The sequence below is a fragment of the Macaca mulatta genome, chromosome 6, assembly GCF_049350105.2.
Source record: "Macaca mulatta isolate MMU2019108-1 chromosome 6, T2T-MMU8v2.0, whole genome shotgun sequence".
Taxonomy (NCBI): domain Eukaryota; kingdom Metazoa; phylum Chordata; class Mammalia; order Primates; family Cercopithecidae; genus Macaca; species Macaca mulatta.
In genome coordinates this window covers 60,662,010-60,680,568 of record NC_133411.1, presented here as the reverse complement: position 1 = coordinate 60,680,568, position 18,559 = coordinate 60,662,010, and the positions used below count along the sequence as shown (strand labels likewise).

Here is an 18,559-nt window from a genome sequence, read left to right as displayed (position 1 = left end):
CAGAAATTCAGTGTTTTCAAGCTGAAGGAATAAATGAATGAATGAAAGAAATGAAGACACGAGTAAGGTTTCTCGTCCACTAGAACACTGTGTCTTTTTTCTGCTGTTCCATACTATATGGATGTCACAACGCAGACAGGGAAGACTAGAGATAGTTTTACAAATATCTGGAAATGAGAAAATTAGACTTGCGATTTTATGATAAAAATGAACAAACAAGATAAAATTTCCTTTATGACATCGTAAGTGCATTTTGAAATAAACCAGTAAGAATTCGATTGACTTGAAATAAGACATCTCTACTATATTCTTGATTTGGAATAAGGCAGCTACGATATATGATTTACTTGCCAACATGTAGAAGGAGTGCTTAGTGCATTCTGATTTTCGAACTGTGATGTTCCTTTGAACTTTTCTCTCTTGAGTTCCAGAGAAAAAACTTCGTGATATTTGCCTTAGTGAATCTAGGGTGACACGGTACTGCAAATCTACAAAAATTTTAAAAAATAATTGATGGAAATGTTTATTTGAAGTGATTCTCATATTGTACAGATTATTAAATTAGCATTATAGAAAAATCTCTTTGGCAATCAATCGAAAAAGATTCTATTGTTCAGCATATCCACACTATAATAACAATGGTATTAGCAGTCATAAAGATAACCTTGAGGAACTCTATAGAACTGCTCTCTGAGTTCACTGTGCTTTCAGTGTTTAACTACATTTCTTGTTTATAATTCTTATACACACACATATACACACATGCACACCTATCATCTAATTTCCAGACCACCACAGTAATTATTATATTTTCACTTAAAATATTCCTTTTAACTTTAGAAATGCTGGAACCCTGTTAGAATATTGATTATGTTATATTTCAATAGAGGCAAAAATATACATTAGTTACTTGTTTACAAATATATACATTTTAATCTATTTATATATAAAAGGATATTATCTCAGCTTATGTTCAAGCCACTATTAAGCTTCAATAAAATAAGCGTACTACAATAAAGAAAATAAGTGAAATCTTACACTTTATATGAAGGCTACAATAATCCTTATTTGATCACTTAGTTACTTTGCAAAAATTAAGTAAGACTGAAACAAAGTTACATATAAAACACAAAAGTCATTACTTTATATTCCTATACCTCATTGATCTTTCTAGTCAGGAGGCTATTTCAGCGCATATACATGCACATATGGAACAAATCAAGGAAAACAGATTTTAAGGATTAATGGTTTTTCTCATTCTGCTTATATTTGGTTACAGAGTAAATTTTTCTTCTGCAGTCAATGGTCTTTATAGCTTTGATTCGAGCATATTTCAACATCATTAAAAACCTGCCTTAGAAAGTGGAGAACAAAGGGAGGACGAGGAAGTACAGGCTGACCTGATGCACCTGAGAACACACACACACAGCAAGTGTGACTCTCAGAAACTAGGGTCACCTCAGTGGAGCCAAGGATCTCAGAAATGTGGGAATGGTGAAGTATTCGGGTTCTCTGCAATACCAGTCTTTCCCAGGAGGGGGCCAGAGAAGGGAGAGAAGATTCTTTGCAGAAACCCACAGGAAGGAAAACTGGGCCCATTTGGGACCCAATTTCTTTCTTTTTTTTTTTTTTTAATTTATTTATTATTATTATACTTTAAGTTGTAGGGTACATGTGCATAACGTGCAGGTTTGTTACATATGTATACTTGTGCCATGTTGCTGTGCTGCACCCATCAACTCGTCATTTACATCAGGTATAACTCCCAATGCAATCCCTCCCCCCTCCCCCCTCCCCATGATAGGCCCCGGTGTGTGATGTTCCCCTTCCTGAGTCCGAGTGATCTCATTGTTCAGTTCCCACCTATGAGTGAGAACATGTGGTGTTTGGTTTTCTGTTCTTGTGATAGTTTGCTAAGAATGATGGTTTCCAGCTGCATCCATGTCCCTACAAAGGACGCAAACTCATCCTTTGCAGCACTATTCACAATAGCAAAGACTTGGAATCAACCCAAATGTCCATCAGTGACAGATTGGATTAAGAAAATGTGGCACATATACACCATGGAATACTATGCAGCCATAAAAAAGGATGAGTTTGGGACCCAATTTCTAAACTCTACCTCTGAATCGGTATTTTTTTCTTAAGCCTCTGATTGTACATAGTAAGTAGGAGAGCCAGACAGACACTATGCCGTGTTGAGGGCGCTGCATACAAGCATGTAATTTTTGCTCCAGAATTGACTGGGTTCCATAACCTATTCCTTTTGCAGCAGAATTTTTTTTCAAGGTTCTACATATTCACTGGGGCAAATATGATGTGCAGCTCACCATGGTGGGGAAAATGCAATATCCTGCTGGGTTTCATCATGCTGGAGCAAATACATCGTCCTCTACCCAAAAGTACTTGCTATAATTATTTTGCTTACCAGCTTCATAAATCGTGTCTTCTTTAGATTTTAATTTCACATCAAAACACACTGTAGCATTTATGCATACTGTTTCCTTTCCCTCCATATGGCAGTTTTTCTTTTGAATATTCACTTTATTTGGTTCAAAATTCATGGTCACTTTAACTACGGCCACATCTCGGGACCTCCAAACAAAAACAATGGGATTACTCACACATTTTTACATTTAATGAATGTTATCAACTTGGGTGTGCAAAGAGAGGGCATGGAAGGGGGTCTGCTTCGTGTATAATACAGCACTCAGGACTCCGTTTATTTAATTAATCCTTGTGACAGAAGAGATTATATCTGATGTTCTAAGACATGCAGGTTATATTTGGAAACCATTTGGGGCTTTTGGTTCAAACGCCAAAGATCTAGTTTTGCCTGTGATGGAAAAGAGATGGAACCAAGTGCCCAGGTGAACCCCAGAATCAACTATATTTTGGGGATTTACGAGTTTGTTCCCGATTTGAAAGAAGTCTAAAGGTCCCTGAGTAACTCGTAGGCCCCTGCTCTCTCTCATCTGGACTGTAATATTGTCAGTCCTTGTGAGTTCAGCTCTTCCTCTATTTCTAGGAAGGAAAAGCAAAATAACATTTGAGGCAGTGTGCTAGACATGGATGTTATTTCATTGAATTCTTAAGATTAATTATAAGAAACATCATTTCTGTTTTATGTTTGATAACTGGGGCTCTGAAAGGTTAAATATTTTACGCCAGGTCAAAAGCTATTAAGAGGAAAAACCTGGGATTTTAAACTCAATCGTTTTAACTCTAACGCCCAATGATGTCTACTAATCCAAAATGAGATCAGAGTAAGATCTTAGACATGGGGAATATATGGATCCTGAGGCCATTGTCTTATATCCAAGCTAGAACAATTATTGCACCTTTTTACCTGGTTTCTGCCTTGTGGCCAGAGCTAGCCCCTTGTAACTACGTATCTTGTGAATAATGAAGTCACTACTTATGCTTTTGCTTTAAAAAACGGTGGTTTTCTTTTTTCTGTTAAAACAATGTACTCATAGAAAATATAAACATCATAGAAATGCATAAAGAAAACACAAATAACTTGTAATACTACCACTCAGCAATAACCACCATTAACATTTAGTACACTCGGTGGTTTTTTCTTTACAGAAGAAAATGTGCATATACGTATACACATGCATCCATATATATATGTACAAAAGCACATCTTCATATGTATGCATACATATTTTTAAAACATTATATTACAGTGAACAACTTTCCAATATTTACATTTTTCTGAGAATATGATTTTTAATGGAAGTTATTATTTTTAATGGGAATAGACTATACCAGCATATGCACATACCATAATCTATGCATTCAGTCCCCTCTCATTGGATATTTAGCTTAATTTAAAAAAATGGTTTCTGAGTATAGTGGTAAATTTAACATTATTAAAAGATAGTATTACATACAGTGCTGTGATGACATCTTCAATCGTACTTCTAGATTGTATCTTTACATTTTTAGGAAATTAAATCCTTGGTAAAAAGTAGGAACATTGGAATGCTTTTAAATACTTATTGATAAAGACCTTCTAATGAGTTTCAACCAGTTCACCCTTTCATCAGCAATGAATGAACATGCCTAGTTTCCTGCTTAGTAATAAGGATTCTCCAGGCATGAAGCTGTCTTGACCATTATCTACCCCACACATCTTCTCTGCCCCAGCCACATCTTTCTTGGGGGTCAGTCCAGGTCTCATGACAAGACCCTCACTATTTGCTTCCAAATGTTCTTCGTATTGCCTGTCATTTGTATACCCTCTCACTTCTTGTTAGGCATTGTGAATCTTAGTCTTCGTGTCCCAGTTTTTTGGTTTGGTCCATTCTTCTGTCAATGGAGCCTGGACTATGCTAGAGAAATGACCATCATTTTGGCCCATCAATGCCTTGATTCGGAGCAGGAGAGGCCATAAATAAGTTTGCAAGGCTTTGCAAGAAAGCCTTGAAACAAAACTGGAGCATAAAAATCCTGAAAACATATTTTTAATATGAGAATTCATAAAATAAATGTTTGTGAGCTAAAGGGAGCATAATAAACTAATTCAGGATTAACAGTTCAAACAAAATTGAAATATATACATTGTCTCTGACACTGCTGACTTCTGGTTTTGAGCCTTGGTTTCTGGTGAGTCCTCCCCAAAGTCCCAGCCACTCGGCTGCCTAATATTCCCTTTTCTTAGGTATCACCCCTCAGTCTTCTTTCCCCTCTACTGTAAAGCTTTTTTTTTTTTAACATAGTGATTATTGTATGTGCACAATTTACTGTACCATTCTAACTTGACCATTAGTTCTTAAGCATTATGTTAAATTACAGCAAAGTCATTTATTTTCACCTCTCTATCTTCATCTTTCTTTCACTGTTTACTACTCTTCTAGGTAAATTTTTGGGAAAAAGAGAATTGAGGTATGTTTCCACCTGAATTACAGTAAACCAATGCATTAATTTAGGAGAATCAACATGCGGACTTCTCATAAGGTCACTTGGAATAGACATTTTACTTATGAAACTCTTCCTTCATATTTCTTAATGAAATTTATTATATTTTTCAAAATTATCATGTGGGTTTCTCATTAAGTTGATTCTTGACTTCCTAGTAATTTTTTTTCAAACAGAACAGTTTTTGAAATAGGATATGTTAGCTGGTTAAAGCTATGGTTATTAACGTTATTGCTTACTAAATTATTATTTTATTCTTAATAAATAAAGCATTATGAATGTATGTATCTGAAAGAACTGGGCATATTGGGGGATGCGGGCATTTTAACAGCTGAGCAAAGATATTACTTAAGATGCCTCTAGGCTTGACAACAATATAAACAGTCAGAGAGTGCTGCTGGATTATCTGTTTCTATGTATCAGGCCAATGAATAAAAAGTCGATTATCTCTAAAACCTTGTAAGCAACCCAATATTAGGGATGGTTTATTGTTTATATACATCCTCTGTAAGATCTTCTCTTCCCCTATACCTCTCCTAAAACAGAATACCTATTTTAGTGTAAACCACATAATAGACACACCAAATTAAGAGTTCATTCTACTTGTTTCTTTCTTATAGCTTCTTTGTTCTTAAGATATATTGACTCTTTCAGCTCACTCAGCTGAATAACTTGTATCTGCATAGTGGAACACAAAAGGAAATAGATATTTGGTATGATATGAGCTCCAATCACACTGGGAGCTCGGCAAGTTCTGGGTGACCCAGTCTCAGATTAACAGGATGTTATTAAAATACTTACCAGAAGAGGGCAGCACCACCAAGGCCCCCAATAGTCACATCTGTCAGGCCGTCACCATTTAAATCCATTTCTCCGTGGATAGACTGGCCAAAAAATTTCAGTGTCTCACCATCCCCACCTGATGGAATACGCTGTGAGAATCCAAAAAAAGAGTTTCATATGAGAAGAGTCTGTTCAAAACAGTTTCAAATAAATCTGAGAATTTAAATTGTTTAACAAAATCAAAATTAAAGATCTTTTGGGAATCCGCCCAAGAGGTCCCTCACGTGGAGATAAGAGGAAAAACTCAGATGTTCCCAGAGGATATTGCTCTTTTTATAGTACAGACAAAATCATTTCAAGGTCACTGACACCAGAGACAGAGGGAAAAATTATATAATGTCATTTTGTCTAATCCTCAAAGGAAACAGTATGAGTAATTGGTTCTGTGCTTTCTGCTTCCTAGCCAATCCCATCACACAGACATATTTAAAGGTACTGGAGATCTTGAAAACATATCATAGTAGGACAGCGGGGAGAGGAGTAGAAGATTGCTCTAGGGGTCAATTTGGAGTTCACTGAACTTTGTGGCTGGGTATAAATAATATATCCCATCAAATACATTTTCCAATATGTAATCTCTACTGTCTTTCAAAAATTGTCCTAAAAGTTGAGGGCACGAGACTCAATTCCACTCACATGTATTCACAACGTTGAGATGGCACAAATGAATATGTCTTGAAGACAGATCTGTGCCTATTACCATACATAGTATGTTTGATATCTGTACTTCCTGACTTAGCATTGGTTCAAGCTGAAGCTAATGCTTTTAACAGAAGTCCATGGCAAGCAGACAGGACTTACAAACCCTCCCTAAACTTCAAGTCTTCTCAGATTCTTGTTTTCCACATAAAAAACATAAAATAAGAAGCCCACTAAGGAAAACCAAATGGAAACAGTTTTCATGCTTAAACAGGTTAGGCTCATTTTAAAGTTGTTTTTTGTTGTTGTTGTTGTTGTTGTTTTTGAGACGGAGGCTCGCTCTGTCACCCACGCTAGAGTGCAGTGGCGCTACCTCAGTTCACTGCAACCTCCGCCTCCCAGGTTCAAGCACTTCTCCTGCCTCAGCCTCCCAAGTAGCTGGGATTACAGGTGCGCACCACCACTCCCGACTAATTTTTTGTATTTTTGGTAGAGACGGGGTTTCACCATGTTGGCCAGGCTGATCTCGAACTCCTGACCTTGTGATCTGCCTGCCTCGGCCTCCCAAAGTGCTGGGATTACAGGCATGAGCCACTGCACCCAGCCATCCTCATTTTTTTAAGCGAAGAATTCAAGAGATATCTGCCTCATTGGTTCTATGGGCTTGACTGTTTGATTCTGGATTATCCCACACATAAGCAGCATCTGGTTCTCATGGAAATGAGTAAGCACATCTTCACCTATTCCTTCAAAAAGCATTTTGCCAGTAATTAAACAAATCCAACTCTAATATTCTTTTTGTTGTTTTTGTTTAAAGTTGCATCTTGATTTATCACTATTTAGAAAACAAGTTGTTTATGACAATCTACTTCATCTCACAATGATTTAGCTTTCCTTTTCTACTTCAAATGCTACCCCATTAAATTTACAGAATTGACACTGAAGGAGTAAAGTGGAAGAATATAAGAAAGAACTTCTTCCTGTGTTTCCTAATTCCATCATGCCCCAGTCATTAATATTGCCTGTCTCTTGTTACGTAAATAATGCCATAAAGATTTTCAACAGAAACAAATTATTTATCAAATGGCTACAAGTGCTCTTATTGAAATAAGCCCTTTATTCTGTTCACTATTGTTGTTATGGTTTTATGAAAAATCACTCATGTTTGCATTACATGAATAGATTTTGAGAGCTCTGTTGACTACAGAACCAAAGAGAACACTCAAATAGAAAATGAAATAATTAATATTCTGATTTCTTTTCAAACTATGTAAGTTAGAAGGTAGTGAATTCTGTTTTATTTGTAAGTAGCTGTTCAATATCTAACCGACTATGATTACCTAAAAACAGACAATTACATTCAAACTCCTTTAAATTATTTTGTTTTTATAGTGCATTTAGCACTTTTGTAACTTGTTATTTTTCTAATGCAGGAAAAAAATACGCTTATGGATTAGAGCTGTTAACTGACAACAAAGTACAAACAAGAATAACAGAAGTTCCCTGCAGCTTAAACTTAATATTCAGATTTATTTTTCCTAAGGATTACTTGTGAGAAAATTATAAATCTTTAGAAATCCTAATTCACTTGAGGAAAATATAACAACTTAATGGATAAATATGAACTTAATGCAATTTATTATAACAGCATGAACATTAAATATAAAATCAAGAATCTAATTTCCTTTATTGGTTAAGTCATATAATTATTTTTGCCTTATTCACAAAGCAGTGCCCTCTATTTAGAATGGGACACACTGAAGATGTTAAACAGCATTGTTACAAAGTATTCTTTTGTTTTTTACTGTTTCAAAAAGTCAAATCCTGGAGACATGGAAAATAACAACAGAAAGGAAATTAGATAAATGTATAAAATATAAAGTAATTAATCTATAAGGAGCACTTAAAGAGAATTAAATCTAGTTTCCCAATAAGGTCAGGAGGAAGAAATTAAATAACTCATGAAGTTAGACAGGTAATGCCTGGCATCGAACTGACTTATCACTGAAGGGTGGGAATCTGTAGGTTTCAACTCTTACTTGTGCATACTCTTTCCTTATCGTCTTGCCACTTCCATGATAAATGTACACAGCTCCCCCGTGATCATCTTCCAGCGGAGCTCCTATCACGATGTCATTAAATCCATCAAGATTGAGATCTTTTACAGCAGCAATAGCAGTTCCAAAACGAGCCCCGCATGGCTCATTTTTGTTTTCTTTTGTGCATGAATTGTGCTGCCGAGATGAACAGCACGTCTGCTTAGTAGGTTCCAGGCTCATTTGATATTCAAACCTTGTCTGGAAGAAAGATAAACAGGATATTTACAGATTTCCATCATTACTACAGCAGAGTAAAAATTTTAAAGTATACTAAATCAGTGCTATTAACAGCCATTTGTACATTAGTGGTAAGGGTGGTAAAATTTCTTTAAAATTGTGCCTATCTGAGAGCAAAGTTAGGGATTCCAAAGAGCAGATTGTAGAAGTATGGGAGACATACTTTAATGGAATCTCTCTTTAATGCAATTGAGTGAGTATATAATTCAGAGCATCTTTTTCAGGCCAAATAATATTTAAATCCTTAATTTGTACCACTATCCCCTCTTCACCCAATATTGTGCAAAGTGAAAATTTATTCTGCTTTAAAAGGAAACTTTCTCTAAAGCTGCCTAGAGTGGAAGAAAAAAAAAAAAATCCCAGACAGAAAGTACTAGCAAAGGTGATCAAGAATACACTTTCTTGAAAAAGAACAAAACAGCCTGGGACAAAAAAAGTTGACAGGAGGAAGCCAAAAAATGATAGGAAGAAAGATATATGATTTATTATTTAAAATAATCAATTTAGGAGAGAATGTACATATTTGGAAAAGCTAAACACTGGCTTTGCTGTAAAGAGCAAAACATTCTTCTAATGAAGAAATTAAAAATTATTTAACTTAAAAAATGATGTCTAAAGTCAGGCACGGAAGACAAAATCTCACTCCAGCCCAGTGAAGTATTTCCTGGAAGTCTGCAGTGTCGCTGCCTTGAAACTCATGACTTCTCTCCCTCAACCCTATCCGATTTAACTGCTGAGGTTATTATCCACCTCCAGGCCAGAGCTGATAAGCCTCCCAGCCTAAATAAGCCTTGTGGGTTTATTTAACAGTTTAGTGAGATTTATATTTACCTCCTTTATCCTATACAGTGTTAAACATAATTCACATTTCCAAGCAGAAAATATCTAAGGGTTGGAGCTACTTTATTAGGATTATAAATGGTCATTTCAAAACTGAGGGGTTGGTGGAGTGAATAAATCCTGATAGCTTCTTTGCTCTGTTTTTTCAAAGTGAGTGAAAAAGTAGAACCTATTATTCAAAAATGAAGAGAAGGAAGAGATTTTACTGGATTTCTACCAAACTCAGACACCATTACCTGATTGAGAGCATACACATACACTTTTCCTTGCTCCTCTTTCTCCGTTCCCATGTACATAGGGGCTCCGACTAGAAGAATGTCAGTATTAGAATCCTTGTCAATGTCAATTGTTGTTAAAATACTGCCAAAGTAGGAACCAATCTAGGACACAAAATGAAACAAAGCAGCCCAATGAACATCGGAAATTCTCAAGGAAGCTGAAATCTACATTTGTTTTACTTCTAGCAATCTAGTAGAGGAGCTAGTTGGCAAAGGAAATGAAAGATAGAAATTGATGCTCCCTGAAAGTTATTTATTGGCTCTTTCATGAGGATAAAGAATATTAGTCGGTTCCATCTTTGAGGATGAACAGCTGTTACAGATTTCATTGCTTGACAGTAACAAAATGAATTTCTTTAGATTTCACTCTAACCTCTCTTTCTTCTCCACAAATCAGAAAAGGTCAGTAATACTATAGTGATTTTTTAAGGAAATAAAATTAGATAAGCAGTAGAATGCATTCTGTAATGGTTGCATATATGTTTAAATACATTATAAGGAACTGAGTTGTCCTGGAATACTGGTGTGGCATATTTCACCTCATAGTCTTGGAAGATTGTCTTCTCAATTAAATGATTAAGTGTTATCCCAGCAGCTATGGGATATAGAAAAATATGGAAGGATTGCAGGGGGATCATCCCTTGTAGCAATATGTTTTCTCTATTTAGACAAAAGCAGAGAACTTACACTTCATTACCTAAATGCTTAAACAAGTTTTTCAAATATTATTCTATGTTTAATATTTGATGCTCTTAATAATTATCTTATTGTACATCTCCCTGTAGTGGCTTCTGTGATTTTACTCTTACAATCTTGCTTCTGCCCCTGTGGCATAGACACTCTTTCATATTTACTGGCTTCTTCCCCCACTCCCATTTTCTGAATTTTGGCCTCTTCTAAAGCTCAGACATGTAGCTTTTTTCCATTCTCTTACCCTAGATAACCAATCCTTCTTAAACATTTCTACTAAGGCAATTGCAAATATCATTCTGTCTTCCTTCTCAAGGCTTCAGTTCTACATTTCTAGACATTGCTCCTAGGCATGTGGGCAAAAGACACTGCCTTTTGAGTGCACTTTTCTCACAGGTTTTTGAGGGGCTTAAGAGGTCTTTTTAAAAGTTGAATTAATTATAAACATAAATAAAATAGAAGATCTTGCAACACTGGGTTTTCCTTCCCATATGGCAACTTGGGTCAACTGGAGCTCGGTGGAATTTTACAAGCTGCCCAGGGCCATGATTCCCACCACTTCCTGTGTTTTTTCACCCAGCAGCTTTACTCATTGACTTTACCTATTTTGATTTTACTTTACTGGCACATGCAAATATCTGAATTTGTGCTTACTGTTACAAGGAACATGTCTAAAAGCCAAACGTCACTGTTAAAAATACCTAAATTGCTTGAGGTGTTGACATTCTAATCATGGAGCCACCTTTCTTTCAGATTCCCAGGCTGAAACTGAAGTCATTCATGATTTAAATCATTCATGATACTCTCCTCAACTTTCATAGGTAAATTTTCATAAAATTTGACACTTCTTGTCTTGTAGACAATTAATGGAGTGATAATGGAACTAAGATGTCATCTAAAATGCTTCATTTTACTATTGCCAATTTCTTCTTATTGATATCTGTCATGCCCCTTCCTTTTCCATTTTTACTGCTGACATCTTATTTTACGTTCTTCTTACCTCCAGTTTGAGCTATAACAATAGCCTTACTCTAACTGTTATGCATTTTCCGAGTATAAATGTGGGCAAAGAGTTAATAAAACCCTTTCACCTGATACATGAGGATCTGACCTTTAGTTACTCTAACTCTGTTGCCCTGGGAATCTGCTGAGGCTGGGATTTCAACTTTACCACTAAGGCTAAGCTGTTGCTTTTACCCCTGATGGGGTAAAAATAACCTCTTATTGGGATATTGTATTCAGGCTGTGTGGAACTATAAATGATTTATAAGGACCTGATGAAGATGACATAGTTTTGACTTCCCAGAGTGCAGTTACTCTTGTAGCCAGCCTGCCCTTTGTAGAGACCCTGGAAGCTATGTCTATGGTGCTGTCATAAAAGATACTGCTCCTGCGGGGCATGGGGCTAGAAAGCCCCATGCCCCAGTCTGTGGACGTTACTAATGTGAATATCCCCGCACCTGAGCTTTACTGCTGCGCTGGGCTGCAGCTCGGACTCCTGCAGAACAGCAGGGCTGATGCGGCCCTGCCTCTCTAGTCTAAAAGTTGAAATATTTAGTGAAGGCTAAGAAGAACCACTCTCCCACCCTCTGTAAAAGGACTGTGGAATAAAGTTAATAAATCCTCCTTGTAGAACTGTTGAAAAAGACAGAAAACTGTTTAGAGATAAAAGTTCCCTGAGCTATCACAATTCAAAAATAACAACAACAAAAAGCATGGTTAGATCTTTCTTTCAGTTAATATGTATGTGTGTGTGTGTGTGCGCGTGTGTGTAAATGTTTGCATATTTATGATGTTTCTTTCAGTTTATATATATACATATATAAATGTTATTTCATGTATAATTTCCCAAATTTCTTTTAATATTCAATGCCACCTAATAAGAATTTTCCAATTTTAAATATTATAGCCAATTTCCCATTACCTCCAGGATAAAATCCAAGCTCTTAATTTGCCATTCAAAACCTCACATAATATGAGTCCATGTTATCTTTTTAACTTTCTCTTTCACTGCTCTTCCTACCTATCTATATTCTATCATCCCTTGTAGATTCAGCCCAAATTTCATCTTCTAAGAAGCTTTTCTGCACCAATCCTAGCTTAAAGCAATCTCATCATATTCTGACTGTATTGTCTGGGCCACTGGTAATTTCGTACCTCTTAATGTTTTGGATCTCTTTTCTTGTGTATGTATTTGTATGTCTGTATCTACATCTATTCTACATCTTTTTTTTTTTTTTTTGTCTGAGATGGGGTTCCACTCTTGTTGCCCAGGCTGGAGTGCAGTGGCACGATCTCGGCTCACGGCAACCTCCACCTTCCAGGTTCAAGCGATTCTCCTACCTCAGCCTCCCTAGTAACTGGGATTACAGGCATGTGCCACCACGCCCGGCTAATTTTGTATTTTTAGTAGAGTTTTTTTCTCCATGTTGGTCAGGCTGTTTAGTAGAGTTTGGTTTCTCCATGTTGGTCAGGCTGGTCTCAAACTCCTGACCTCAGGTAATCTGCCCGCCTCAGCCTCCCAAAGTGCTGGGATTATAGGTGTGAGCCACCGTGCCCAGCCTATTATACATCTTACCTCCACCCCCATCCAACATGAAGAGAAAGATACAGACACTATACATCACTTCCAAAGAACCTAACATGGGGCCCTGTTCCCAGTTTTTACTGAATATGTGGATAACACATTTTTAAAAGTTTAGGACAATAGACAGTAAACATACATAGAGTATGAATAGATTAGTTTAAATAAAACAATATTTTTCAAGTTTACCTGTTCTCCACTGAGTGTCTGGAGAATTTTGATGTTTCCATCTTCCATCCTGTAGACAATGACCTGGCCTGTATGATTGTACCGAGGCTGTCCAGCAATATAGAGCACATCTCCAGAAGAAGCAGTAGCAGAGTTTACAGTGTAACCTAACAAAAGAAAGATTCCAGATATACCACCTGGACCCTTAAAGTCTTCATGTAATAAATTAAAACTCTTTCTAAATGACCAAGAGAATCATTTTTATATGGTTATATTTTGAAAATAATATTTTTTCTTCAGTGCATGTAAGAATTTGTTCTGGTGGAGGCTTTTAATGTGCTCTCTATCTACCACAATTGCTTTCTCCGGAGAATCTATTTACCCCCAGTCTGAGTTTTTCATTATTTAAAATCACAAATGATACAACAATGATGACACACACAAAAACATTGCACACCCCCACCCCATTTTGTAATAAATCGATTGTATTTCATTTGGATATATGTGTCTGCACTACAGAATTTAATACTTTTTATATAATTAGATCAGAGAAAATGTAAACTTTTTCTGTGCTGCTACTAGCTTTTTAAATTGTAATTTTAAATAATTGAAGATGATTTCTCTTGGTTAAAGCATAAAGACATTACATTTATATTACATGAGCATTTCCCGATAAAACACTAGAATTCAGGTGGTTTTAATATTTTTGGTATTACACTTAAGATTTCAAAGACACCTTGGTGCATTTAAATTTGTCCCTCTTCTGGATTTTTTGACAGTAAATTTTAAGGAATAGATCACTGGATCAAGTTTTTAATGATTCTTATAGTGTCTAGAAAATTGTTTCCAGAAAATTTGTACTACTTTGTTCTATGAACAGCCATATGAAAGACAATTTCATGAAACTGTCCCAGGCTTTGTGTATTATCACTATTATTTAAATTTGTGTATGTTTTAATAGGTGTTAAACATTGTCTAACAACAGTACCTTGCTGTGATTTTAATGTGACTTTATTCAACAGAGAGCTTGAATCGTTTTTCACATATCTGATCTTTCCTCTTTTTAATTGAGCTTCCATGCTCTTTAAAATTTTGAATTGTCTTTTTTCTACTTTTGATTTTATTTGCATATATTTTATATTGAAGTTATTCCTGGGTCATTAATTTTGTTTCTTCAGTTTCTTCTGGAATACCTTCTTCTTCTGCGCAACCTCCTCTTCTGGTTTAGAAAAATCTGTTCTATTTCAGTAAGCATCATCTCAGTGCGGTGGGTGCGACAGTGGGGGTGGAGGTCACATGTGGGTTAATCTGACCATGAGCCCTGTAAATAGAGCCAGTGCATCTTGGGTGCTTCGCCCACCTAGATGTACACAATGATCAAGAGAATCTACATACAAACCTTTAAGATCAGCACTGTTTTTTATATTTTTAAGCATGTGCAACAAACTTTCAGCACTCTTTTGGGGCCATAAACCTTCTGTCCAGCTCCACTGTTTGGCTTCGGGCACATCTACCAACTCCACCATTGCAATGATAGAACAGCACACACTGCTTCTGGAAAGTCACATCTTTCAGATACTTGCTGGCTTTTCAGATATACACACCCCTGATTGCCTGGGTATTTTCATGGATGTTCTTAAAGTGAACATGAAGATTTGAATCTCTTGATTTGCATAATTTTTTGGGTTGTTCTGGGTCAAGTGAATAGTAAACCATTTTAAGAGATCATCTCAGGCCGCTTACAGGAAGAGCATAAATTGTGTCTTTAAGATTAATTTTTGAGTGAAAAATCAGACTTGTTCTTTGTGTTTTGAGAACACAGCGACATCAATGAATAAAATTATCACATGCAGATTTTGATTTTATAAAAGGAATAACTCTTCTAATAACCAGATTTCTTCAGTGCAGTAGAAGTCAGATTATTTTTCAAAATGCCACAGAATAGCACTTCTCGCTGAGAAAAATATCATTTTCTAACTCACTTACCAAGTATTTTACTATAAAGTAAGTTTGACTTTCTTCCAAAAGTGTTAAAAAGGAAAAAAAGTTTTATACAATATGTTTATTCTTACAAGTGCTAAAGGAACACAGTTACACATGCATATTATCCTTTATGAGTATTCCTCACATTCTCATTCCTTCATCTTTCTTTGAGGGTTTTTTTTTATTATTATACATAATAGAATCTAAAATATTTTTTCAAACACGTAATGTGTTATATGTTTATATTACTAACAACAACATTGTTTTAAAATGAATCTTTCAGGCCATGTTTATACATACATAAAATGGAAAAGAAGAATGTGCAAAACGAAGGCCATTTTATTTCATGCCACTCTACTAAGAACTATAAAGAAGGGAGTAGAATGAGAGTGTTAGTACGTGTGTGTGTGTAATTTGCAGAGCTGTGAATGTAACTTGATAAAAGGCCTCTTTTAAAAATAAGTTGAAAATTTTGTTTGAGGCTAGGAGTTGTGAGATTATTTAGTTAACTCTCTTTGATGACTAATACTTCATAAATAAAAATATTAGTTAAAATAATCTCAGGGACAGTTAGCATAGTTACTAATTGATGCTTGGGTGTCTAAAGACAAGAAAGAAGAAAAGAAAAAGAGAGCCAGAGCCAAGTAAAGCCTAAATTTAGTAGAAGGAAAATAATTATAAATATTTAAGCTTAATAGTGTTTCCTGAAAAAGAAAAGAATAAGATGGACAAAAAGGGCTGGGCGCGGTGGCTCACGCCTGTAATCCCAGAACTTTTGGAGGCTGAGGCTGGTGGATCACCTGAGGTCAGGAGTTTGAGACTAGTCTGGCCAACATGATGAAACCCGGTCTCTACCAAAAATACAAAAACTTAGCCAGGGGATGGTGGCAGGTGCCTGTAATCCCAGTTACTCGGGAGGCTGAGGCAGGAGAATCACCTGAATGCAGGAGGTGGAGGTTGCAATGAGCAGAGATCGTGCCACTGCACTCCAGCCTGGGCAATAAGACAGAAACTCTGACTCAAATTAAGAGAAAAAAACGAGGAAGAAAAGGCCAAAATGGGTGGCATAGCCCTTTGCATGAATTTATGAAGAATGAATTCTGTCAGTTCTCATAATTCACTTCTGGGGTAAAGGGCCAGGATCTAGTGAGGTAATGGGAAACAGGTATGATCTGTCTTGATGCCAAGACATTGCCTCAGATCTTTCCTTCTCCTTTGGAAGCTGTTGGCAGGAATAGAATTCAGCAAACTGTGGGTGGAGGAAGCGGGGGAACATAATCCCAGCTGTATTCTCACCACCAAATCCACTTGCAATGCGTATTGGCATAAGGCAGTTTGGGTAATAGAAAGATAGGGGTACGATTATGTCCTGAGACAGATGTTTGACAGCTCCCTGATCATTATGGATAAGCATGGGATTTTTCTAATAGAGCCTCTGCCTCTCTGCTTCCTGCATAAGATTTTTCATAGTCTTACAACTTGCAATCCATACAGATTTACAAAAAAATACATTCAGTGTCTTCTCAATTTGTGACCCCCACAAAGAAACATTTTGAAAACTTCATTTCAGATTTAGAATATTATTTGGGTGAAAAAAAAAAAAAAACCAAGGCATTTGTCCTGCCTTTTGGATGCTTTTCTATTTTGAAAGAAATCCTACATGTATTAGACTTTATGTTGGCAAAATGTCACATACCCTCACTTGTGAGTAAGCTAATGAAATAATTTCTGAAACAGAAAAGGAAATCTCAGCACACTGTAGAAAACATATCCAAAAATTTCCTTTTTGGACAGAGAGAAGTCATATATTATAAATACTGTGGTCAGAAATGATTCTTTTAATATTTTCTCACTTACAGTGCCATCTTTAAGTTGAATTATCCAAGTCTGCTTTAAGCAACGTTTAACCAAAGCTTTTTGGGAATGACAAACTTAGGATTCTTAAAAGTTCACTTATTTTAAAGGAATTTAATCACATACAATTAAGAATACCAAAAACTACAGTGCTATCAATTAAAATATGTGGGCTTCCTAAGAGTGGCAACAATATCATACATATCTTTGTGGGCTTCACACAGTGTCTTTAATTTTGTAAATACTCAATACTTACTAGTAATAGTACTAATGTCAGCTACTATTATTATTTTGTATTATGTATAAGTTTTCTATTGCTGCTGTAACAAATTACTAAAAACTTGGTGGCTTAAAGCATCATAACTTATTATCTTACAATTCTGTATATTAGAAGTCTGGCATAGAGCTTCCTGGACTAAACATCAGGATATTGGCAGGTCAGTGTTCCTTTCGGGAGCCTATCAAGGAGAATCCATTTTCTTGCCCTTTGTAGCACTGGAGCCATCCATAGTTTTTGGCTTGTGGCCCCCCTCCATCTTTAAAGCCAACAACATTGCATCTGTCTGACCATTCTCCCATAGTTCTGTCTCCCTCTGGCCACATCCAGGAGAGGTTCTCTGATTTTTAGAATGCTTGATTATATCAGGTCCAGCCAGATATCTGAGGATAATCTTCCCATCTTTTCCTTGATTTCATCATATCTGAAAAGTCCCTTTTGCCATGCAAAGTAACCTATTCATGGGTCCAGGGATTAGCACATGGACATCTTTGGGGATCATTATTCTGCCTACCACAATACTAATAAGAGGAATGTTTATTATATAACATTACATAATAAAAAATACTAAATAACATTTACATAATAAAATAATAGACAACACCCATTGATTGTTAACTGTGTGTCAGGCACAGTACTAAATACAGTCATTACTTAATCTAACAATCCAAATGATATATATGGTGTAATTTTTTCCAGTTTAGAAATAATAAGATTGAGGCTTTCAGCGGGAAAGTAATTTCCCTAAAGCCATAGCCAGAGGCAGAATCAGAAAACAAACTCAAGTCTCTATGACCTCATGGCTATCGCTAATTGTACATCTTGTACCATAACTGCTTCAAGTCTTTAGTATCAGCAGCTTTATAATTTTTATTTTTATGAGTGTACAATATTTGTTAAGTGGATTTACTATTTACTTAACTATCTGCATATTTTGGGGCATGTAGGATAATGGCATTTCCCTCAATACCATAAATAATAATACAGTGGAAATAACTGTTCACTTGGCATTCTTAAATATTGGATTTTTTTCCTTAGGTTAGGTCCACAGAAGTGAAATTTCTGTATAAATGTGGTATGAACATTTTTATAGCTCTGTAAACACACTGTCAAATGCCTTTCACAAGGAGTTTTACTAATT

General features: G+C 36.0%; 1 protein-coding gene across 1 annotated transcript in view; it reads right to left on the bottom strand.

The window, feature by feature from the left end:
• The window catches only part of ITGA1 (integrin subunit alpha 1), a 172,007-nt gene that overhangs the window by 39,082 nt on the left and 114,366 nt on the right, over positions 1 to 18,559 (bottom strand). Inside the window, exons 12-17 of the mRNA XM_001094788.5 lie at positions 13,326 to 13,471; positions 9,821 to 9,964; positions 8,448 to 8,705; positions 5,728 to 5,858; positions 2,429 to 2,595; positions 352 to 488 (exon numbers count right to left, since the gene is read on the bottom strand). Coding sequence (XP_001094788.2) covers positions 352 to 488; positions 2,429 to 2,595; positions 5,728 to 5,858; positions 8,448 to 8,705; positions 9,821 to 9,964; positions 13,326 to 13,471 — 983 coding nt within the window. The remainder of the gene's footprint in view (positions 1 to 351; positions 489 to 2,428; positions 2,596 to 5,727; positions 5,859 to 8,447; positions 8,706 to 9,820; positions 9,965 to 13,325; positions 13,472 to 18,559) is intronic.